General features: G+C 40.7%; 1 protein-coding gene across 1 annotated transcript in view; it reads left to right on the top strand.

The window, feature by feature from the left end:
• DGKI (diacylglycerol kinase iota) overlaps nt 1–24707 on the top strand; it is a 428452-nt gene that overhangs the window by 136470 nt on the left and 267275 nt on the right. Inside the window, exon 2 of the mRNA XM_035021183.1 lies at nt 11843–11951. Coding sequence (XP_034877074.1) covers nt 11843–11951 — 109 coding nt within the window. The remainder of the gene's footprint in view (nt 1–11842; nt 11952–24707) is intronic.

Genomic DNA, 24707 nt, shown 5'->3' with positions numbered 1-24707 from the left:
TTCCTTCCTTCCTTCCTTCCTTCCTTCCTTCCTTCCTTCCTTCCTTCACCTATCTTTCTTTCTTTCTTCCTTTCTTCCTTTCTTTCTTTCCTTTTCTTTCTTTTGCAAGTAGGCCTGCAAAACATATATGAAACATGAAGATTTGGGGAGTGATAAGTTAGTTGCTAGGGAGACAGAGAAATGAAAATGTATACCTGCAGGCCAAACTGGATGGGATGGACAGAGGTTACAATGATAATATAGACAAACTGGAATGGATGAATAGGCCTGATTTCTATTCCTGGCTTTGTCACCAACTAGCTATTTGACCTCAAATAAGTCACTTTGCTGTCTACCTAGCACTCAGAGATACAGCTGAGAGCCAAGTTGATCTCAGAATTTAGTAGAGTTGCAAATGTGACTAAAAGATTTGAAAAATAAGAAATATGAGAACAGATTGATGTGCCTGGGCTTCTTTTGTCTGCTAAAGAGAAGGCTAAGACTTGGATTAGTTTTATACTAATTCTGGTTTACTGCACCAAGACAACCATAAACCTGTTCTCTGGTTTCATGGGGCCTTGATATCCCTTTTCTCCAATACCACATGCTCTTGGTTTCTTTAGCTTTATTGTAGGTCTTGAGATTAGGTAGTGGTTTGTTCCCTAATCCTACCTTTAACTAGTTGCTTTATTACAGTCTCTTTATTGGAACAATCTGGGGAAAATCTTTAGTTTTTTTGCCAGGACCCTTCCCTCGCTGATACAAATTGGCAGTGTCTTCTCAACATATAGATATGCTCTTGGGTCTCTCTCTCTGCAGACCTAGCCATTTTGCCTAGGGCTGACCTCAAAGTAGGTAAGCAGGTCTCTGCTTCTAACCCCAGCCTCCCACCCCATACCTCATTTGTATTTACAATATTCTGGATTGTGCCTTAGGAAAATTATTTTAACGACTTTGAATGTCATTTGACTCCATTCCTTTGGGTCATGCAAGTTCTTGCATTTTTCTGAGTCCCCTTTGAGAATGCAAATACTCTTACGAGAGACATCCTAAACTCCCTTCAGTTGACAAAATTGTGTTGGGTGATCTATTCAGTGATACCACCAGTTGAGCAAGACTGTGTTTGAGGCATTGTAGGTGCAGGATGATGGAAATGGAAGCAGGTAGGGAGTGGAGTGTTAGCATGGAAATGGAGAGGGAGGCTCTAATGTTAAATTTTTCCTGTTGATAGTTTTACTGGGAAGAGCCCTATGGAAATCCAAATCCCTTCCCCTAAAATTTCTGTGAATTCCCGGAGGGCTTATGTTCTTAAGGTTATTTCTGCTCTCAGGCTCATGCTTTTTCTAGATTTGTTCAATTTTGGATTATCTTCCTATTCCAGTAGGCAACATCTATTCTGTATTCATTGACCTAGATGTAAAATTCAGCTGCTTCAATTTCCACATTCATAAAACTCTGCTGCCTCTAAGACAAGGAGTAGACTTCCCTGAAGATTCAGCTGCAGGTGGAAAATATGGAGGAGACGAAGAAAGCATTTCCATCACAGCATTCAACAACTGCCATTTTTAAAATACCCTTCAGCCAGCCTGACACCAGGGCATTGTCAATGGCCACTTTCAGTCCATTGCACACCCAGATCTTGCACTATCTCTGGATCCTTCTCTCTTTCCCTGTCAGAGGGTATGCTGAGCGATGGAGCCTTTGGAGCCAGACATCTGGGCTCCAGTCTTGGCCTTATTACTTATTTAGCTGTATGGCTTATATAAGTTATTCCAACTGCTTAATGTCAGTTTTTCCATTAGCAAAACGGGCATGATAAAATTACCCATTTCCTAAGTTTGTCATGAGTATTAGAAGTGTGTAGTGGATGCTTATTTTGCTGCCCACATGCCTTCCCAAGACCAAAGTGCTCCTCTTTCCAGCTTCCGGGAGCCTTGGCTGCCGATGGTCTACAGCAGCGCCCCTTCTCAGACATGGCACCTGTGTAAGAGAATCTCTAGCCTGTGGTTATGCTCTCCCAAGGGGCGGCCCATACCCAAAGACTGGTGGATGTGGAGTTGCAAGGTCTCGTCTCTGCCTGAAATTAGAACAGCTCTGAAGGGCCATTCCAGCTCCAGAACCTCACATTCGATCAGCTGCAGACTTTGTGGCAAGTGCATCACAGTTCAGCTTCTCACTGCCGGTTCTGCTTCCCTCACAAGCTCTACCCACAAACTTTCCAGTAAACCTGAACACGTCCATCTCAGAATCAGTTTCCAAGCTGAGTGAAAATAGCTAAAATTATGGAAATTGAAGAAGATAGGGAATAAATCGTTATTATTATTATTTGGGGTGTGAGATAATTTATTTTAGGAGATTTTCTAGAATATTCCAGACATGTGTAGAGCTACACAGGAATTCTATATAATAACTTGAACCATGAGTAGTGAAAATAAAATTATTCCAAATTTTGACAATGGAAAAATGGTTATTTGACTTTTTAAAATTATTTAAGTTTATTATTTGTTTAATTTATCTCACTAGAACATATTCTAATTAGCCAGCTCCGGTAGAAGTAGAACCTTGTTACTGAGTAACAGACTCTTAACTGATACTTCTGGGCACTGTAATTTCATTGTCTCTGTATATTTGCTTAATAATCCCAAACTGATAGAGGTGCTAAACAGTTTATATCCCCATAAGATACAAGAGGTTAACCTATGAAAAACTGATAAGTTGTGATCGACCTGTAGAAAGATAACTAATTTTACATCTGATTTAGCAATTATTTTATTTTATTTTGTATTTTTAAAAGTTTTTATTTAAATTCATACATACAGCAATATTAATAATACAGTAATATTAGTTTCAGGTGTACAATATAGTGATTCAACACTTCCGTACATCACCGGGTGCTCATTACAATTGCCCTCCTTAATCCCCATCACCTGTTTACCTATCCCCTCACCCACCTCCCTTCTGGTAACCATCAGTTTGTTCTCTATAGTAAAGAATCTGTTTCTTGGTTTGCCTCTCTCTTTGTTTCCTCTTTGCTCATTTGTTTTATTTACAATCGTTTTAGATACTTCTTTTCTGACTATCAAAAATCTCCATTTCTTATACACGCTTTGATTTTGCATTTGTCTTTGCTGCTGGCTACCTCCTTAATGAGTTAAATAAAACTTTGTCAGATGCTCACTACCTATTTGTATGAGAATGTTGTTTTGAACAGTGGTTTTTCATAGTAATGTGTTTCTGTTTAAATATTATTAGTTTCTGAAAGGTAGCATTATGACAGGAAGGTACCCAAAGTTCCATGGGGCAATTGGAAAAGAGAAGTCAACATTCTGAACTTAGCCAAACCCTATCATACTATAGCCAAACTTTGGGTCTGTTTTTGAAGTATGTGTATTTGCCAGGGTTGCTGTAATGAAGTACCACACGTTCGGTGGCTCAAACAATAGAAATGAATTGTCTCCCAGTTTTGGAGACTAAAAATCTGTGATCAAGGGCCTGGCAGGGTTGGTTTCTTCTGGGGTCTGTGAGGAAGAATCTCTTTGGGGCCTCTCCCCTAGCGGCTGGCTGTTGGCTGGCAACCTTCGGCCTTCCTTGGCTTGTAGACCCATCACCCTGGTCTCTGCCTTCATGTTCACACAGTGTTTCCCTCTGTGTCTGTGTCCAATTTTTCCTTTTTATAAAGACATCGGCCGTATTGGATTAGGACCTGCCTTGCGGCCTCATTTTAACTTGATTACCTCTGTCAAGACCCTGTCTCCAAATAAGGTCACAGTTCAACCCATAACAGTATGATTCTTTTTCTCCATTCCCAAGGTTTACTTTTTTCCCCTCAACCGATACCTTAAGAAGAATGTGATTAACTCCTGATGAATCCCAGTTGGGAAATCTCTCTCCTTGTTTTAAAGTGAGTTTTATTGCCACATCTCACAACAAGCCAATGCTGGCCTTGCTGTAGGAATGTAGTTACGATGAATTAGGCTTGGGAAATAAATCCTGTTTAACAGATGAGTTCACAAGTTCTCAGGGGCATTTAGCAGCCCGGGTGCTTTTACAGGTTCAGCAACAACAAAAAATGCCTTTTTTGGTATTGCTTTCATTTACATGAATATAATTAAATTAATAATTTTAATGGCATTTGGATGGCATTTAAAAAAACACGTTGGTAAATTTGTCAGAGGGGAGAGCATGGTGCTTTTTAATTTTCACTGGGCAGGTAGGCAGGTTGTGGGGGATGAATGATTCCTTTGGCAATCATGGAATTATTTACCATGAGTTGAAGAAGAACCTTCTGTTTGAATAACCCCTTTGAACTGTCTGACACATAATGGAGGCTTGTTAAATGTTTATTGAATGAACGGAAGTGTTCAGAGAACTTGGAATATTTGACAGGAATCAAATAAAAGGCACATATGTATTCAGAGATTTACCATATACCTAGCTTTGGCCAAATGCTGTGGGGCTGCCAATATATGTAGGAGAATAATAATGGTAGTGAATATTTTTTTCTGTTTACTATGTGCCAAGCATCCTGCACACTTCTTTTTTTTTCTTTTAAAGATTTTATTTATTCATTTGAGAGAGAGAGAGAGCACAAGCAGGGGGAGATGCAGAGGGAGAGGGAGAAGCAGACTCCCCGCCGAGCTGGGAGCCCGACATGGGGCTCCATCCCAGGACCTGGAGTTCATGATCCCAGGACCTGGAGATCATGGCAGACACTTAACCACCTGAGCCACCCAGGTGCCCCCTGCACACTTCTTTTAAAATTGTCTCTGAGTTCGGTAATGTTGCTCTTATTTTACATATAAGGACACCAAGGCTAAGAGAGTTCAAGCACCTTGACTATATAGCTAGTGATTGGTAAGGTCAAGTGGGTTCTTAATCTGTACACTTGAGTGCCTCCCAGACTGGCCTCTTCCTAGGAGAAGCTTATGTTCTGGTTGTGGAGATGGGACATTTATAATTGAGGCAGTTGGAAATTTGGCATAGTAAGAGCATTGTATGTCTTTTTGCTATACACGTGTGTGCTGGCAAAATTTCATAGAAGTGTGGGTTTGTGTCATGGTTAGGTATATACAATCTGGATTTAGACGCCTGGGTTCAAATCCCACTTGTACCTCTTCCCCTCTGCGTGATTTTGGACACACAACTGTTCTGTAGTATCTTTTTTTTATTTTTTTATTTTTTAATTTATTTTTATTTTTATTTTTTAAAGATTTTATTTATTTATTTTGACAGAGAGGGACACAGCGAGAGAGGGAACACAAGCAGGGAGAGCGGGAGAGGGAGAAGCAGGCTCCCAAGGAGCAGGGAGCCCTATGCGGGGCTCGATCCCAGGACCCTGGGATCATGACCTGAGCCGAAGGCAGACGCTTAACGACTGAGCCACCCAGGCGCCCCCATGTAGTATCATTTTTTTAAAATTATAAAATAGGGTATAATAAAAGTACCTCCCTCATTGTTGTGAGGGATATGTAAGATCTGTAAAATGATTCTGTACCTGGCAAAATGTATTTCCTGCTAGAATATAAGCTTCCCAAAGGCAGTAATTTATATCTGTTTTATTCATTCATTCATCTTACGCATCTAGAACGGTGCTTGGTATAAAATAGACATTCAGTAAATACATCGTTGAATGGATGAATATATTTCAATGGGTAAATGCCAGGGCTTAGTCACATTTGCAGATGTAATGAAATAGTCACATGCTTGCACATCTATGTAGAACAGTGGCTCTCAACCCAGGATACTCATTAGAAATACCTGGAAAACTTTTAAGTAGACTGATGTCAAGCTCCACCACAGGCCAAGGTTGAGCACCGCTCTTGGAGAATCACTGTGAAAGTAACAGCTGAAAACATGAGTAATACAGGCATACCGTGTTGAAGATTCAACACCAGAGGCAATTTTTTGAATGACTTACAACCCGTAGGAAACTAAAAACAACCTTTGTTTCAATAATAATTACGTTCTCAAAAATTTCAGTGTACATTAAAATTGTCAAAAACTACTTTGCGTTCATATGTAATATGGATTAGGATTTAGGCTCAAATAATTACACAAGGTTTGTTCCCCTAAATAAATCTCTAGTGGGATATTTGGAGTTTGTGTGGAGCTTCGGACAATTTTTTTTTTTTTTAAAGCATGTGAATTATCCTTAACAGTGCAGGCATCTCGTCTAGATCAACCAAGGAGCATTGTGGGCTGCTTTGAATATAAACAAACTACCAAAATAGCATATGGGGGAAAGCACACCAACACATACACAGTGATTAAGATCCCTTTTGAGGCACTTGGAGAATTAAACCAAGGTATGGAGTACCTTTCTAGACAGCTGCTTCTTTTTCCAAAACAAGGAGATGAGTTCACCAATCTCTAATGTGTCAGTTGCTTCTCTTAGGAGACATCCTGGCTAAGGGAAACTCTTGATTCTCTGGTGCTTCTCTGCTCAGCAGGCGGGGTCCTCATTCTATTCTATTCATAGAATCACCCAGAAAGGGAGTTGGCAAGATGGGGATGGATTGAATATAGGAGCCTTATAAACTTGGAATCAGGGTGGAACCAGAGCAAATTGAGAGAAAATTGCAAAATGGATAATTAGAGGGTATCCTGGCTAAATAACCACTTACATGTTTTCCCATAAATTTTAAAAAATTCTCTTTGTGAAGAGTATATGCCACACATATCTTTCAATAAATACATTATAAAAATATTACCACTACCCTATGCTCTTTACAAATGTTATTGCAATAGGATTTTATTTTACATTGATCACAAAGCCGTTTTGATGTCTCTTAGGCTTCTTAACCCTGAATTCTACCTCTTTTGCCTTTTTCTTTAAAGGGCTGCTTTGAAGGATTTCTGACCCTCTCTGCAAAGTGTATCACTGAAATGCACAGGCTGGGAAATAAGTCAAATCTTCCTAATCAGATTTCTCAACCCTTGATCTAATCAGCAAGCTGTTTTGCTTAGCTTTTTGGTCAAGTTCATTCATTAACTCAGAAAGCATTTATAGTATATTTGCTGTGTCTACTCCAGGGCTAGAATGTAATAAGATTAGTAGATGAATTGAGCCCTGTCCTTTAGGAGTTTGTAGTCTTATTGAATGAAGTAAAGGAAATAATAGAATGCTATTTAAAATGTATGATGGCTTTTATACTTTAAATATGTTTGAGGTCTTTCATGGCAGGTAATTGACATTAACCGTGACTTTGTGCGGCTGGAACTGCATTATAGAATATTTTCTTTTCGTATATCTGTTTCACAGTTAATATCCCAGTTGTCCTTTTCAAAGATTCTTTTGCCATTATAACCATCCCAACAAAGTGCTGTTGTAAAATTAATAGGAAGGATCTCACTGTCTCACTGACTCTAGGTTTGGGAGGATTCTGGGCAGGAGGAAAAAAATGAGAAGCTGAAACCCCATTGATTTTCTTACCGGAGCATCTTGTAACATAAAACCCCTGCCACCTCAACACACCCCAAATTCTACCACTCTGAAATGTCATCTCCTACAACCAAGATGAATGCACATAGAAAACTAACTTACACTAATTTTATTTGAGGTCTGAGAAATAATGAAATTGCTTTCTTATTTTGGAACAAAAGGTGTATACATAGATGAGCTCTTGGAGAAAAGGATGTTCTCACACAGCTGTTTATAAAGATGGAAAAAGCTGTAATCAGAAGTCGCCTCCTACCTCACTGTAGTTCCTACAGACCTTTCTCCAATTCTCCTTCTTATGTAATAACCTCTTGTGAGGCCCCTTAACAGTTATATACCGGTACCGCTTTGATGGCTCTTACTTATTTTCCTCCTAATCAGTGTTTATCTGTGTCGTACGTATACAATTTCCCCCTATTCATGTCACAGAAAACCACCCTTAAATTTGTACCGACAATGAGGAATAAATAAGCAGCAAAAGCCCTTACTTAATTGTTTCTATTCACTGGCTGGGAAAGAGTGCCATTTGACTGTACTTTCCTTGCAGGGCTTAGTCAGGGTCGAAGGTTTGTATGTCTGTTCTCTTATTGCCACGTTGCTCTTCTGGAGACACACACAGCCCTCGCGCCCTAATCTGGTTATTTCGGCAGTGTGTCCCTCCCGGCGGTTTTAATTAGGAACATAGGTTTTGATGGTCAGTCTCCAGCTTCTGGAGAGTTCAGCTCATTTGTCCTGTGATGTCCACTGGGCCAGCAGAATTGTATTCCCTCCCTTCTTTTTTATTCTGACCACAGCTCTCTGTGGCTATTCATGAAAAGATGAGGGACTTGTATTTTCCTCATTAACCCAAGATTGAGGAATTCTTCAGCCCTTCCACGGCCTTGTGCTCAGGCACTGTTTATTATCTTTTGTTAGAACACTGACATTTAAGTTGTGTTTTAAGGATTCAAAGGTGGGACCTGTAGATTCTGATGCTGCAGAGATCTGATTTTCTTGTGATGGAAGCCGTGACTCAGAATCACACACAGCCTGCTTCAAAGCCAGAGAAAAGTCCTAAAGAAAAACGTTACACAAGTTCTTGAACTCAGGTGGAGAAAAATGCATGGGCCATGAAGGAGCACCATATAAGAATCTTCCAGTGTTCTTGGCTTATTGCACAGTGGAACAGAATATACTTTGGGGTGAAGGGCTGCGATATTGTGATTTATAAGCAATATGTATTTGGCCATCTGGATGTATTTGGTCTTCATCCACAGACCTCTGCTCACAACTCCTGAAACCTGTGATAAGGGCGAAAGAGGTGTTTTTCATTATGTTAATGAAGGTGGCTTTGCACCCCACCCAAGGGTGGGGGCTGTTTGCCATGAGGACTGATCTTGTGATGGGAGGGTTGGAACTTTCCATCCTAGCCCTCATTCCCTCCAGGGAGGAGAGAGAGGCTGAAGGTTGAATCAGTTGCCAATGGCCAATGATTTAATCCATCGTGCCTATATAATTAAGCCTCAGTAAAAACCCAGGATGGGGTTCAGAGAACTTTCAGGTTGGTGAGCAGGTGGAGGCGCTGGGAGAGTGAGGCCTCTGGAGAGGGGATGGAAGCCCCACACCCCTTCCCCATACGTCACCCTCTGTATCCCTTTGTCTGACTGTTGATTCATATCCTTTATCATCTCCTTTAATAAATGGGTAAACATTAAGTGTTTCTGTCAGTTCTGTGAGCCACTTTAACAAATGAATCAAACCTAAGGAGGAGGTCATTGGAACCTCTGATCTGTAGCTGGTTGGCCAGAAGCCCAGGTAACAGCCCGGGGCTTGTGACTGGCATCTGAAGTGGGGGTGGGGAGTGGTCCTGTAGGACTGAACGCTAAGCCCATGGAATCCGATGCTAGCTCTGGTTAGATAGTGTCAGAATTAAGTTGAATTCTGGGACACCCTGCTGGTGTCTAAGAATTGCTTGATATTGGAGGAACCCCCAGCTTCCCACTCCCCACCCCCCACCTGTCTGCCAACTTTGTAATTGGATCTGGGAACCCAAAAGGGTTGGTGTCAGTGAAGGGGCCAAAATTGATGTTAATTATTTGCCTTGACGAAAGTGAGGAAAGAGAAAATTGTCATCGGAATGTCTTCATTAAAGGTCTACACACTTGTAATGACTCTTTGGAGGATTACATAAAGCAAGTACATTGTGTGTGACCCTGTGGGAGCTTCTGAAAGTAGGCTACTGGCAAGTTCGGTGGGATCACTTCCAACTACTAAAGACCTTGATGTTATTTCTGAGACTTCCTGTGTGGGAATATAAGAGAGGGGGAAAAAGGGCCGGGCACTTGCTGAGCTCTTAGACATACTTGACCATTAATCAGTGGCTGCACGATCTTGGATTCTTTTCTGTATTCTACCCAGCCTTTCTTTGAGTTTTGGGGTTACTGTTGATCTTGGTCAATTACAAATCCCATTTCTGGGTGGAGTTTGCAGAAATCAGTGAACAGAACAGAGAGATTATCTGCCTTTAGATTCCAATGGAGCTTTTACATTCTGCTCTCACTCCTCCCCCTTTCCTGGGCAAGTTCCTTTCCCTTCAGGGGCTCAGTCCTGATGCGATTCACCATATATCTGGCCATCACTGCCTTCCTTTCCCCCATCTACCTGTCAGCAGCCTTGTTCCTCTGTATAGTGAGATGGGTGAAGGAGTCTGAGGATCTGGGCCTCCCTGGGGACCCTGTGTGTCTGCAGGTCCAGTGTCCGAGACGGCAGATTCTTACTGCAGTGTTCACATCCTCTGAGATAGGATGCTGAGAGCTAATGGGGGTAAAGTACATAATGAAGTTGCTGATGCTTTCCTTCAGGGCTTCCCCACCCCCTTGATGGGCCTGGGTAAGTTAATACTCCCCCACTTGCCCAAACGTACTTGCTCTTGTCAACCTAAATAAAGAGGGAAACCAAGGCAAGCTCGAATTACCAGAAATTGAGTTTATTTGAGAATAGCTCAGGAGTTGCAATTCAGGACACAAAAACTGTAGCAAGCCCCAGGCAAGTCCATTAACAGTTTGGGGTGGGCTGTTTTTATGGCCAGAAGTGCAGGGAGTCTAGCCTGAGTCCAAGCAGCAAGTTCAGCGGCTTGAGGATGGGGAGACAATCTTGGTAGATGTTCATTGGTTGAGGGTTAGCTTTCCAGTCTTCTGGAAATTAGGCATTAACCTGAAATCAGTCTCTAAGTTCTTAAATTTCACTTTCCTGAGGGTGCATATGGGAGATTCTCCATTTCCTATCCTCTTTAAAGTCCTTCCACACTCCCACAGAGCAGTTTGAAAGTTAGCTTACAGAAGGAAGCATGTGTCAATGCAGATTCCTGGGCCTCAGCCTCAGACCTACTCAGGGCTCAGCTGCAGGGTCACAAGACCCACCTGATTCTAGTTCAGGTGATTCTCAAAGCACATGTGGACAGTCCTGTGGAGGGAAAACCCCTCTCCTTTCCAGGGAGCCAGTTAGTTAATTCATTAATCAGCACTTACATTGAAGCTTGAGACCCTTGTCTGGCATTTTTCATGGAGCTGTGCAGAAATTGAACTTAACATTATTAATGATGGTATCACAAGATCTCCCTGCTTTCTTCCTCGATCTTGCTGTTCTCATTCAGTCCACCAGGCTCTCACCTCCCTTCCCTTCCCTTTACCCTGCCATTGTCATATTTGCTTGCTAAAGCAACTCCTCTCATTTCTTATCTTTGCAGACCAAGGTCAGGGCTGACTTTCTCAACCTCTCCTGATTCATTCCCTCCTTTCTGACCTGCATTCTGTTGTGTTCCACGTTACAAACCTAATCTAAGCCACGTGTTTTGGTTTTATCTTTCCGTGGGCCTTGGTAAGATAGTGTTCTTTCAGCATGTGCTGTTTCTTGGCAGCTACCAATCAGTCTTTTCCCATTTGGAACTTTAAGGATGTTCTTGAGAGGAGCAAGACTGAACTTGGTGCTGTGACCCGCTTGGAGAACACTTTGTTGGGAAATGGAGGAATTTCAATAGAAGACCCCAGGAGCCTACTTTTCTTGCCTTTAGCCTCTGACAGCTTTAAAATTGTCCAAGTATTATCACCACCCAGGCCCTTGTCTTTTTTTTTTTTGTAAACGGAGAGACCTGCATTCTGCCCTCTACCCTGAATAGGGGCTTACATTTTAATTTCTATTTCTGAAGCAATGCTGCCCCCCCAAAGTGGTCCCCTCTGTCTCCCCGTCTTTGAGACCTGCCACCCTCTATCTTGGTCATGCACTTCAGAGACATAGATTCCAATACATTTGCAAAGGTTTTTGCATGCGGAAGACTAACTCAGGCATTGTTTTTACCCCAGGGAAATTTTTCGCTGTGTATGACCTTCTGATGTTGGTTTTTCTTTGTGTGTTTTTTTTTGTTTTTTTTTTTTTTTCTTCTGGCTGCAGGAAAGCAATCTCCCGGGCAGGCCTGCAGCACCTGGCTCCTGCACATCCCCTCAGCCTTCCTGTGGCAAATGGTCCAGCGAAGGAGCCCAGAGCGACTCTGGACTGGAGTGTAGGTGTTGGCTTTTTCATTTCAACGTAATTCAATTGTATGTGTGTCTCTCTCATTCTCAGGATCGCTATGGCTACAAAGTAAGACTTAATCATTTCCAATATTGCTCACCGACCCATCTTCAGATACCTAAGCCATAGTTCCATTCTCAAACCTCCAGCAACATAGCTCCTGTATATGAAATCGGATGCATTCCAGACTAAAATAAAAACTCCATGAATCGTTTGAGGTGCTACTGCCTGGGTTTGCAGCTGTGAGATAAAAAGTATCTCTGTGCACGTGCTCTATTGTTCTTGCCAACTCGACGATGAATAGAGCTTACCCTTAGCAACTTCGTGTCATCTAAGCTTAATTTCCTCAGCTCAAACTGCCTTCTTTTCCTTTTAGGAGCTTGCTTTTATGTTTTTTGGGTTTTTTGTTTGTTTGTTTGTTTGTTTCTCCCTGACAGAAGATGATTTCATTTTACATTTTACGTACTTCATGCCCTCCTGTCTATAAAATTGATATAGTCACCAATTTTAACCAAAAGACATCCACAGAAACTATTAACATGAGCTGAAGATTGCATTCTGAAGTTCTTAAATCAATCAGAATACATTTATTGAGGTTCTTTGGTGAGTCAAGTTCTTGGTCAAAGACATCTATCACTGTGGACTGAAAGGCTTTGTCTCTTCCTGAAGGGATGAATGTAAGGAGCAGCTTGAAGGTAGAGGAGGCCTGCCCTAAAATTTTTCCGGTCTGGTCTTGATGGTGATTCTTGTTTAGCATTTGTGGTTGAATTGAACAGTGAGGATAATTCATGTTCTCCCATATGAAAGAGCATGGCAGGGTGGGAAAAGAGTTGTTTTTTTTTTTTTTGATTAAAATATTTTTTTAGCCTATATGTCATGATTTAATGTCCTTTTATATTAAAACAATTCTTCCTCTCTCCCAAGCACACACTTACTGACATTCTTATTTTACATTCTGGACACATGCCCATGTATGCGTACCTGGCAGAAGATTGGACTTAATTGAGATGCAGCTTCTTCCTTGATAAGAGTCTTGGAATACTCTGGTATTGTATTCTTCACTCAGTACTCTGCATTGGTGCTCAGGAAGAATGCTCGTCTCCTGGAGCTTCCCTTTAGTCCAGGCCAGTTACTTGGTAAACTCTTAAATCATAATGGAATATAGAATATATTCATACCCGTGTTTATATAATCAACAAGAACTAAACGTATAAACAAGCAGATAAATAAGATCAAAGAGCAACATTCCTGGTCCAGTTACGAGAATGTTGTGAGTCAGGGACCCAAACCAGTGGATTTAATGTTCATGATGCCTAAACAATCCTCTGACCTAGAGTAGTAGGACCCTGTCTGAGAGGCAGGATTCTAATGAAGGGTAGTTTAAATTGTTGACATAGAAAAAGTCATTAAATCCTTTTGCCCCATGTGTGACATTAGTCAAGTCACTTGATTTCTTTCAGTCTGAGTGTCCTCATCAGTAGACGGGGACAGTTGTGGCCCCTCTCTAAGGGAGACTTCCTGGGCATTATTAGGATCAAACATGGCAGTAAGTGTGAAAGTTCTTTGTAAACGGTACAGCCTGCAGATTTATTTAGTCAGAAAGAAAACAGTGGATGAATTCCTTAATTCATCACACATTTGAGTCCCTGCTTTGCGCTGGAGCCTGCGCTGGTTCCTTGGGACTCTGAGGGGAGGAAGGTGGGGTTCCTGCTTCAAGAAGCTTGGGAAGCAGGCGGCAGACAAGAAGTCACCAGCAAGCATATAGGGTGGTGGCACCTGGAATAGAGGGGCCCAGAGGCGTGGAGCGCCAGGAAGGATGCTCCATCCCTATTTGACGGTGGAAATAGTTATCAGAAAAGGCTTTTAAAAAGAAGTGTCCTGCTTGGGCCGAAGCTTGGCAAGAAGGTATTATTTCTGATTCCCGTAGAGATGTATGCACTCTAATATTTCATCAGAATGGTATTCTGGGCCAGTGGTGGGACGCTGCACTACACAGCAGGGGAAGAGCAAGTAAGAACCAAGTTCTCTCTTCCTCCCTCTCCTTTGATCGTGGGCACCCTGTCCTGGTGCCCTGGTGAGATTACAGCATGGCAGGAAATACTTTGGGGATATTTAACAATGGAGGGAATGCTGAAAGCCTCCTCTGAAGATACTCCATCTGAGGGCATATTTGAAGATCTGACGTGCAAGGAGCTATAAAGATGTGACAGTGAAAAAAAAATTAACTGCGGGCTGATATTGCTGTTAGTGAACCGAGCAGTGACCAACAACTACAGTTCCTTATTATGATCATGTAAAACATTTTTCTCAGAAGAGAGGAAGAAGCAGATGGCTAAAAACATTTTAAAGTTTTGTTTTTATTTTTGTTTTTTTGGCTAAGACTTGCCCTTGCCTCACAATTTTTGGCTTTTCCTAACAAATGTGCTTTCACCAGTTTCATTTATGTCACCTAAGGTTTGCTGGTCTGTTCAAGTTGCTGAACCAGGATTTTCTTTGTTCGGATTAAAGTGTAAGCCCAGGCCACTGGCTGGATCTGTCTCTGCCGTTCCCTCATCCCACACCCTGCCTGGCCCCTGTGGAAAAACAGCATGACCGCCTCCCCGCCTCTATCAGCCCACTGTTCTGGACTAAAGGCACTGAAATTATCAATCTTCACTTATTCACTCTTACTATTTACTGATCTCTGATTTGGTTTGGAGCCTTGTATGCATCTCCCAGATGAGGGGGAGGGCTTAGGGGAATGAGGATCATCTCAAAGGTCTATAGGACTTTGACCCCCTGACTTATGTCACCTCCCCTCTCTGCATTTCACCCATGAGAAAACAGATACCGAAGCTGTTCATGGTGCATCTGAAGTTGCAAGACAACTCAGGGTGAATTAAAAGCTGGAATGAAAACTTAGTCCCTACGTTTATACTTATTGTAGAATCCCAAGGGGTCCTGTTTTTGACTTCATGCCAAAGTCTTCAGAAAGGGGCACAGCTGTTTCCTAAATATCTTTGTGCAAAGGGCTTTGAGGAGCAGCCTACTGGTGGGGGTGCCTGAGACACAGAAGGGTGCTGATTTGGTGAGCCTAGATTGTAGGCACCTGTGTACTTTGGCCAGGTGTATACGTTGGTTTGACGTGTACGCAGACTTAATAATTTCCTTAAAGTATTTATATTCTCATTTCCTTACTTAGTGATATATATTATCCCTCTTTTATTTTTAGCTGGTCCTCAAAGTCAGTGCTGTGATTTACTCAAATAGTTGTTATGACTTACCAGATTCTCTGTCTCACATGAGCTCATTTTCTTGGTGACTTTTCATGAACATGCACTCCAGCAGCCTGAGCATAAGCCTGCCCCTCCATGCATGTCAGGGATAGAACCCTGAATGTTGATGTGTGGAGAGTAGCCAAATCAGTCTTCACTATGGCACCTGAGCCTTCTAGTGACAACAGTAGGCACATATGGAAATTGCTATTTCCTATAGAGATTTCCTCTCTTGCTCTGTGACAGGTCATGCTCATCTGTTCAACTGAACTAATTCTGTTTATCGTGCTCACTTTTTGCTTTGTTTCCTCAAAGTACCTCTATCCACGGTGCACTGTCTTATAAACCTTAGAACCAAATTAGTGGGTTTTAGTTGCTTTCTTATTGTAGGTCCTCAGTTCAATTTCAGGCTCCTTGAAGGAAGGGACAGTGTTTTCTGCTTGGTTTTTCTTCTTCGCAATGGAGAGCACAGCATCATAGGCCTACCCACTATCTGGCTACAGATGTCAGGGGACAAATTGATTGCAGCTTTTCTGTTCAATCAGTGAGAAGGGGACATTTTACTGGGAGTTGACCAGCTTTAGATAATCTCCAGTTCCTGAAAGGATTGGTAGACAAAGAGTCCAAAGCTGCTTTTTGAAAAATATATGGGTTTATGCTATTTGAACCCCAGGTAACTCTTTTAAAATCTCTTTCCTGGTATGATGCGTTGTGTTAAGTCTTAAAGCACAACAGTGGTCTGATCTCATTCCTCCCAATTTACCCCCTCTTCACCTTCACGGGGACAACCTACAGGGGCTGCTCCCATGGGCACCATGTCATGCATATTGGCCAAGCCAGTTTTGGGGAAAACAAGCTAAATTGCCAGAAAGGGAGTAATACTCAAAAAGGAAAAAAAATATTCTCATCCCCTGGGCTGGAATCCAAGTTTCCGGTTTAGAGTGAGTTAGATCCTTCAGAAGTATGTCTGTTGTATAGATAATGTGTGTCTTCTCTTAAATGTCGCATGCCTGATTCTATGGTGGAGACTTAATTTGTACTTAGAGATTTCTTTCCACTTTTTAGTATGATAGCAGGGAGCAAGGAGGTGGGTCTTACTCTCTCTCCACTGTTTTATAATTTGTTTTTGCCCATTACACTGCCTAAAACAACTTTCAAAGTAATGATGGAAAAGCCATCCAGATCTTTCTTAAAGGGCATGTTGGTTTTGATGTCGATTTTAATTTCAGTTCATTTTTTTTCCTCTCTCCTTGGAAAATTTCCTCCAATCCTGAGGGCTGTGGAAAATAGGTTCAACACAAACAAAGCCAGATTCTAAATCCAGACCATATTTTCTTTCCTCTAGTTGACAATGCTAAGAAAAGAAGTGCTTTCTCTTAGGCAGGTAGAAACATAACACAGTTATACACCACCTCACCACTTTGTTCAGGGACAAGATTAGGGAAACAGAGTCTTCATGCGGGATTGGGTTAAACTGGGTTATGAAACTAGGTCATCTTATCTTTAGAAACCTTGAACGAAGAGCCAGGAGGAGGCAGGTATGTATGGGTGCGTGCGTGTGCATGTTCTCATTTCAGTCTTATTTCAGGTGGCAGGTCCTAACAAACCTGTGCCCTCAGGCCTTAGCTCTTGTACCTTCGGGTTTGGGTATTGTCCCCGATAGGGACTCTCACCTCAACATTTTCCCCACTCCCATCCCTATTTCAAAAACTGTTAAGTCAGGTTGATCAAAGTATCTGTTGGCTGAGAGGTCAGGAGGAGCTAACCAACTATAAATCAGTGGAGGCCTTGGCCCTGGTCAGCCGCGTTAATAGTGGGACAGATGAAGCATGATTTCATCTACCCTCATAGTCTTTTAGTTCACCAAATTGTGAGAATTTTAAGTCACACTGGCTGCTGGGAGAGATCATAGAATCCCAGTTTCACAGGTCATTGAGAAGTGACTGGGTCTAAACTTCTGCCTCTAAGCAGGTGATTAACCAAGCTAATACTGCCCAATAAGAAATATATGTGAGCCATAAAATAATTCTGAATTTTCTAGTAGCCACATTGAAAAAAGTAAAAATAAATAGGTAATTTTAATTTTAGTACCATATTTTGTTCAACCAAATATATCAAAAAATATTACCATCTCAACATGTAATCAGTATAAAAACTATCAGTAAGGTGGTTTGCATTTTCTTTTTCACACTGAGTATTCAAAGTCTGCTGTGACTTTTACATTGACAGGACATCTCAATTAGTGTTAACCACATTTCAAGTTCTCAATAGCCATATGCTTCTTGGACAGCACACAGTTAAACCATCCAAGACAAATTCTACCTATTATTATCATGAAGATTTTCAGGGAGAGACAGTTCAGAGTTCTTTTTCCTTTCTGAATTTGTAAGGACATTTACATGAGATACATCTTTATAACTTCCTTACTGTTTCAAAACATTTTTATAAGCAAGTGTCTTCCTTTTGTGTAGATTATTTGCCCTAGTGTCAGTGCACTCTGTGTTATTCAAAGTCTCTAAACCTCTCCCCACCAATATACACACATATCTTTTTACCTATAACCATTACTAGGACTTTAGTAGAACTTGAGAGCAAGGAATCATATCTTGTCTATTAATCTATACCTAGAAGGATCTCTACTCTTAGGCAGCTAGATCTGTCTTTATACAGATCAGTCTATATAAACATATGTATATCTATAGAGACTTGTCTCAGTACTCAGAGATACAGAAGAAATGTTGTCTTCATTTAGAAATGGGAGAACTATTTTTTCAGTCTGGCACAGATGGATACTCTGAGTTGTATATTGTTTGAGATGGTATTTCAAGGTGGATGTGTAGAGGAGAGAGAAAGAGGTTCCTGGGTGGGGAGAATGGAAAAAACAAAAAATATGGCACCAAAGAAGGAAGATATGGCTATATTTAGAGAAGAGCGATGATGGAAGAAAGTGTACAAAGGTGAATAAAAGGAAGGTTAAGGATAGACAAATTGGTATCACTAGTGGAAGGTCTACTATGTGAGATTAAATTTGGATCTCATTTTATAAATAATAGGGCATCATTTAAGCATCCTGAGCAAGAGAGAGGCAAAAGCATAGTTATGTTCTAAGGGAATTAATTTTGCAGCATTGTAAAATATCAGAGAGAATGTCAGAATTAGAGTTCAGAGCAGAAGAAACCAGGACTCAGGTTAGACATGTTCTTCAGTATATGGTAAGTAACTTGGGGGTAGATGTAGATAATGAAAGGAAATCCAGACAAAAATATGAGGCCTGTGTTAGTTGGTACAGACTAGGCTTCAATAAATAAAATACTCAAACATATAATCACCATGGAAGAGAAGTATATTTCTCCCTCATGTAACAGACCAGGACTGTTCCAGGTAGGTTGGGTGGGAGGTGGGTCCTCTTTTGCATAGTTATTCAATGCCCCAGACAGTTGCTCTTACATCTTCACCAGATGGCTTCTGAAATCATCCCAGAAGTTGACTTTTCAAATATCCAGTGTGGGAAAAGAGCATGGAGGAAAGCCTGTGGGAGGTTTCAATGGGCCAAGTCTGGAAACAGTACATGTCACTCATGCTTATGTTCCATTGGTTAGATCTTAGTCACACGGCCATACATAACTGCAAAGGAGGCTGGGTAATAAGGTCTAGCTGTATGTCCAGGAAGAAGAAAAAAATAATTTTGGTGAATGGCTAGTAGTCTTGGCTACAAAGACCAAGGAAAGAAACTTGGATAATACCAACATCTATGGATTAGAAGGGAAGGAAAACTGGAGAGTGTCTACCTTAAAAGTATAACTGCCAGTTATTTTACCAGCAAAGTGGGTTTATTTGGGACTAGCAGAGGAATTACAATTTGGGACATGCAAGCTATGGCAAACCATAGGTGAGTCTGGAGATCAAAGAAGAGAAACATTATGGAGAAAAGGAGGAGGGTGGGAGGGGCTGCTTTGAATGGAAGACCACTGGAGGAAAGCAAGAGTTCAGGGAGGTGATGATTTCTCATTGGCTGAGTTTGGTATTTTCTTATTGGCTGAGCTTGTTGCTGGGCAAGGAGAAATTCTTTCCTCCTGCTGGAGTAATAAAGTAAAAGTAAAATTCCTGTTGGGAATGCAAGGTAAGTCTCTTCCTGTTGGGGGTCTGCAATTAATGACTAGTGGCAGAGTGTGACAGCTCCCCCATCTGACCTCCTGACTCCATTTTAAATGAGGTGTCCTGTATTCAGTTTCACAAACGTAACCACAATAATAATAATAGAAACTATATTGAACATCTATTAACTTCTAATTGTAAGCAAGGCATTGAACATTATGCATTTTTCACGTTTAAATATCACTAAGATCTTGTGAGTGAAGTAGAGTTATTATTACAATTTAGTGGTGAGTAAAACTGAGGTTTAGGGAGGTTAGAGAGGCCCAAGGTCATATAGCTAGTAGGTGGAAAGTCTCTCTCATGTTTAATAATATTGAGCTAGAGAAGGATGAATCAGAAATGTAAGAAGAAAACCACAATGGTTCATTTGTCTGTTCTATTTTTGTGTGAATGTACCCCAGCTGGATACCTTTCTGCAGAATTCAGGAGTCCTCAAGACCACCTTCATTTCTGACATCAATTGAAGGTTTGGGAATCCCCAAGACCATACTCAAAATGTTTGATGAGTCACTAGAAGGACTCAGAATTTACTGAAAATGTTATACTCACATTTATGGCCTATTACAGTGAAAGGATACAGATTCAAATCTGCCAAGGGAGGAGGTACATGGTGCAGAGTCCAGGAGAGTTCCACAGGGGGAGCTTCAGTTATTCTCTCCCCGTGGATTTGTGGACAGTGCTAACCTCTCCTAGCAACGATGTGTGACGACAATACATGTGGCATATTGCCTATCGATCAGAACCTTGGTGTCTAGAATATTAGTTGCAGCTTGGTCATGTAGACATGGTTGATTCCTGCATGGCTGACCTTAATCTCTAGCCGCTCTGGAGGTTGAGCTTATATATGGCTCTAAGCCCCACCATAAATCGTAGTTCTCTCAGACTATCTGGCATGGCTCAAGGCCCCAAGGTAAACATATACTCTTATCAGGCAGGGCATTCCAAGCACTTAGAGAGATGACCTTCCTAGAGCTGAGGGCAAAGTCCAGATTTCTCTTTGGCTAAGGTTACTATAAATGTACTTTATTAGGTATCAGCCAAGACAGATGTGCAAGAAAAGGATGAGGCCTGGGGAAAATGTAGTCTAGCAAAAGGTATGCTTCATCATTTTTTTGCATGACTTTTTTAAAAAGGATTTTCTTCTGTTTGTGATTTTAGAAGACTGTCATGTTTCTAATTAGGCATCCATGTTTACTTCTCATAGTTTATGACTCTAGGCTAATGGACAGATAAAAATAATTATCCCTTTCTACCCCTTGGAGTTGCATATAACAAAAATGTGCATTCATTCATTTATTCATTGATTTTTAGTCTTTCATCTTTTCAAAATTTATTTGTCATCTACTATTTTCCAGGCACTAAGTTAAGTTCTGGACGTTCAATATTCTTGTGGAGTTTAGAATTTCATATATGAGGAAACATTAATCAAATAATCATGCCAATGAATGGATAATTACCAATGGAGATAAATAATGGGAAGGGTACATGGTTTTATGAGAGAAACTAAAAAAATAACTTGACTTAGACTTTGGGGTGAGTGATGGCTTCTTGGAGGGAGTAACACTTGGTCTGATGACCAGAAAGTGAATAGAAGTTAACCACATAGAGTCAAATGGAGAGGAGTAAACAGTCTGGATGTACTAAACAGCATATGCAGTGAACAGCCTTTGATGTAGGGACATTTGAACAGAGACCTAAAAAAACAAAATGAGGAAGGCACAATGTAGGTATCTCATGTAAGCAATTTTTAGTCAAGGGAACAGCCAATTTAAAGGACCTGATGTGAGAGCTTCTTTAGCCTGCTTGAGAAATAGCAAGGAGACCAGTGTGACTGCAAGTCAATGACTCAGACAGAATATGATAGAAGATGAGGTAACCAGCACAGGAAATGAGGTTGCAGACAGACAGGAAGTAAGGGAGGCACCAGGGACTAGATAGAAAAACTTTGCACTCTTCCAAGTTCGTGGATAGCCTTTGAAGAGTTTTGGGCAGATCAGTGGCTTAGTCAGATTTACATTTTAAAGCAATTATTTTCATTGCTCTGTGGAGAACAGACCATGGGGAGGCAAGACTGAAGCAGGGACACCACTTAGGGGGCTATTGGGACGTTCCAAGCCAAAGATTATGGAGGATCAGGTGGTGACAGTTGAAGTGGTAGGTAATTGAGTTGCATGCCCATTTTGAAACTGGAGTCAGTAACATTAGAGATGGGTAGGAGTGTGAAAGAGAGATCTAGAATGACCCCAAAGTTTTTAGTAAATATTTGCAGCTGTAAGAATGGAAATATCATTTGCTGAAAATTTAGGGAAAAGATTGGAGTAAGAGCAGATTTAAGGAGTGTATCACAAACTGAGTTTTGAGACTAAAATTTTGAGATGCTTATTGGTTTCAGGTGGAGATATTGAGAGGGCAGTTTTTTTTTTAATGAATCTGAAGTTCAAAGAGGAGGTTTGTGCTGTATGAATAATTTGGGAGGCAACAATTAACTGATGGATTCTAAAGCCACGAGAACTAAATACAATAACCTAACGACTGGATGTGGATGGAGAAGAGTAAAGATCTGAGAATGAGCTATGGAACACCCTAATATTTAGAGTTTGGGATTATTTTTGGGAAAGGTCCAGGAAAGAAGATCATAATGGGGTGGCCATTGAGGTGCAAAAAAACAAAAGGAGTATAGTGTTTCCAGGAAGCAAGTGTCCCTGAAAGAAGGGAATGATCACCTGTATCAAAAGCCGTTGATTAAGATAAAGACTGAGAATTGGCTATTGGATTTAGCCATGTAAAGTCACTGATGATCTTGACAAAAATAGTTACAGTGGAATGAGAAGGAAGAAAGCCTGATGGAGTTGGGTTCAAGAAATAATGGAGTGGAAAGAAGTAGAGGCAGCAAAAAAAGAAAACTCATTGTTGAACTTTTCCAGGAAAGGAGAACAAGTAGAAATAACTAATAGGGATGTGTGGATCCAGAAATCAAGCTACAAATAACAATTTTTTCAGCTCTTATTTATATTCAGAGTTGTGATCATAATATACAGGTAATTTTTATTTTTATTTTTATTTTTATTTGACTTTACATCATGTCATTTTCCTTATGGCCAATCTTCATAATTCTTGATGACTTTATAATACTCCATTTCATGTATTATTCTACCAAACATTCTTCTGCACTGGGCATTTGTGATGTTTCCAATTTTTGATTATACAAGATAGAAATAAACTTCTTGATGTCAATAGTTTTTCTTCCATTAGGATTATTTCCTGAGGGTACATTCTTCAAGTAAGATTACTAGTAAGTGTATAAACATTTTAAGTTATTCTGCTGCTTCCTTAAAGGCTTGTGCATTGACTTTTCCCTTATCCCCGGGATCTATCTTGTGAACTTTGAGCCTTCTCGCTATGTTTCTGTGGTTTCCTGTCTCTTTCCTTAAAATCTCTCTGGGCTACCTAATGCCTCCTCATCTCTCTTCCTCTTACTTTCTTCTCTGGTGGCTGTACAAGGACAGAAAAGTATCAAATTTAATAGACCAGTCATAGACAAGTTCTAGAATCTATTATCAATTAACTTGAGGGGGCAGGGCAGGGTCTGCTGGATTATGGGGTCTCAGACTCTCTGCACATTAGTCACTTCAGAACTTTGAAAACTCATGATGTTCAGGTTTTATCTCACATTAGTTAAAATAGACTCTCTGGGGATGGTGCCCAGGTATTCTTAAAAACTCACCAGTTCATTTTAATGAGCAGTCAAATTTGAGAACCAGTGGGTCAAAACCACTGTGGCAGGAAGCTTCTTGTCTGTTTTTCCCTCTTCCCTTACAAAGGACAGTCTTTCTAATCAGATCTCACTCAAGAATGAGGTTAGTGAATGCTGGTGGCCCTGCTATGCCTGAATCTGACTCAAGGTTTATCAGTTTGGTATTTACTGTCAGTGATTTTTGACCATTTGACCCACTGCAACATTTTATTCTTCATTTTCTAAAACTGTTGGCAGGATCTTTGCTCTTTTGGTTTCCCTAATATTTGATGCTGTAATTATGTGTTTAGTTTTCATGTTCCCTGGTAGATTTTATGCCACGGGTTACCCCACTAACCCAGTGCCGGGCACCAGGGGTGTAGAATAAATGTTTATTGAATGAATTAAAGAACAACAGAATGAAAAAGATTTTATTCTATAAATGGCTATAAACTAAAGTTGGATATCAAGTTCCTAGTAATAGACTGTTTTAGATCGTGGGGATCAATTTCTTTAGGATACCTAACAGAGACAGGCCATTCATATATATATATATATGTATTCATGTGTATATGTATATATGTATGTATGTATAAGATAAATAAATAAATATATATACTGTCCTTGTCCATTCCTACCTGAAAATTTTTAGGGTCTAAACCTATAGCTGTTCTTCTCTTGCTTCTGTTGCTTTTCTGCAAGATTGACTGGGAGGTGAACCCTGTTTTCCCATTGACTTCCATTAAAAACAAATCAACATGACTTTCTACAGGGAAAAATGACCAATAGAGAAGAAAGAGTTTTGGTGAAAAGATGGTCAGTCACCCTTTGACATGGAGGGTGATGATTCTTATTAGCATTGCTTTCTTTTCTGGAATAGTTTTGAAGTACTCTGAGACATGCATGGCATGCCCCCACCTTAGAGTCTCCTTGTGCATTGTTCCTGATCCCTCAATATCTACAGAACTCATGAAATTTCTCCTGCCTCTCACTCTCACTCCTCTAAGAGTTGGTGTCACCTTTCTCAGATTGTGAAGTATCTATAACCTTTAGTTATTCTTGTCTGAAAATCATTTGTGCCTATAGGCTCCGAAAGGAAAGGTATTGTACTGGAATCTGAAGAAATATATTTATTTTAAGAAATAGATGACAGTGTATTTTTTTCAGCTTCTCTTTGGTATATGTTTCTGCTACTTCATGTTGAGCTTTGGGATTCAGAGGGCAGTCATGTGGACATTTCTGGAGTCAGTTATTATAAAGTTGACTCATATAAGATGGACTTCTAAATTACTTGGTTATTCTATAAAGCTCCTTATTGAAGTCATTTAACAAAATACCATAGACTGGGTGGCTTAAACAACAGGAATTTATTTCGCACAGTTCTAGAGTCTGGGAAGTCCACGATCAAGGCACTGGTAGATTTGGTTCCTGGTAAGAACCCACTTCCTGGCTTGTAGATGGCTGCCTTCTCACTCTATCTTCACATGACCTTTCCTTGGTGTATGTATGGAGAGAGAGAAAGATCCCTCTCATGTGTCTTCTTATTAGGGCACTAATCCCAATCATGAGGGCTCTGCCCTCATGACCTAATTACCTCTCAAAG

This window comes from Mirounga leonina, unplaced genomic scaffold (genome assembly GCF_011800145.1).
Source record: "Mirounga leonina isolate KUSES-001 unplaced genomic scaffold, KU_Mleo_1.0 Mir_174, whole genome shotgun sequence".
In the NCBI taxonomy this organism is placed as follows: domain Eukaryota; kingdom Metazoa; phylum Chordata; class Mammalia; order Carnivora; family Phocidae; genus Mirounga; species Mirounga leonina.
Note: the sequence above shows the minus strand (reverse complement) of the source record. Positions and strands in the feature narration are given on the sequence as shown.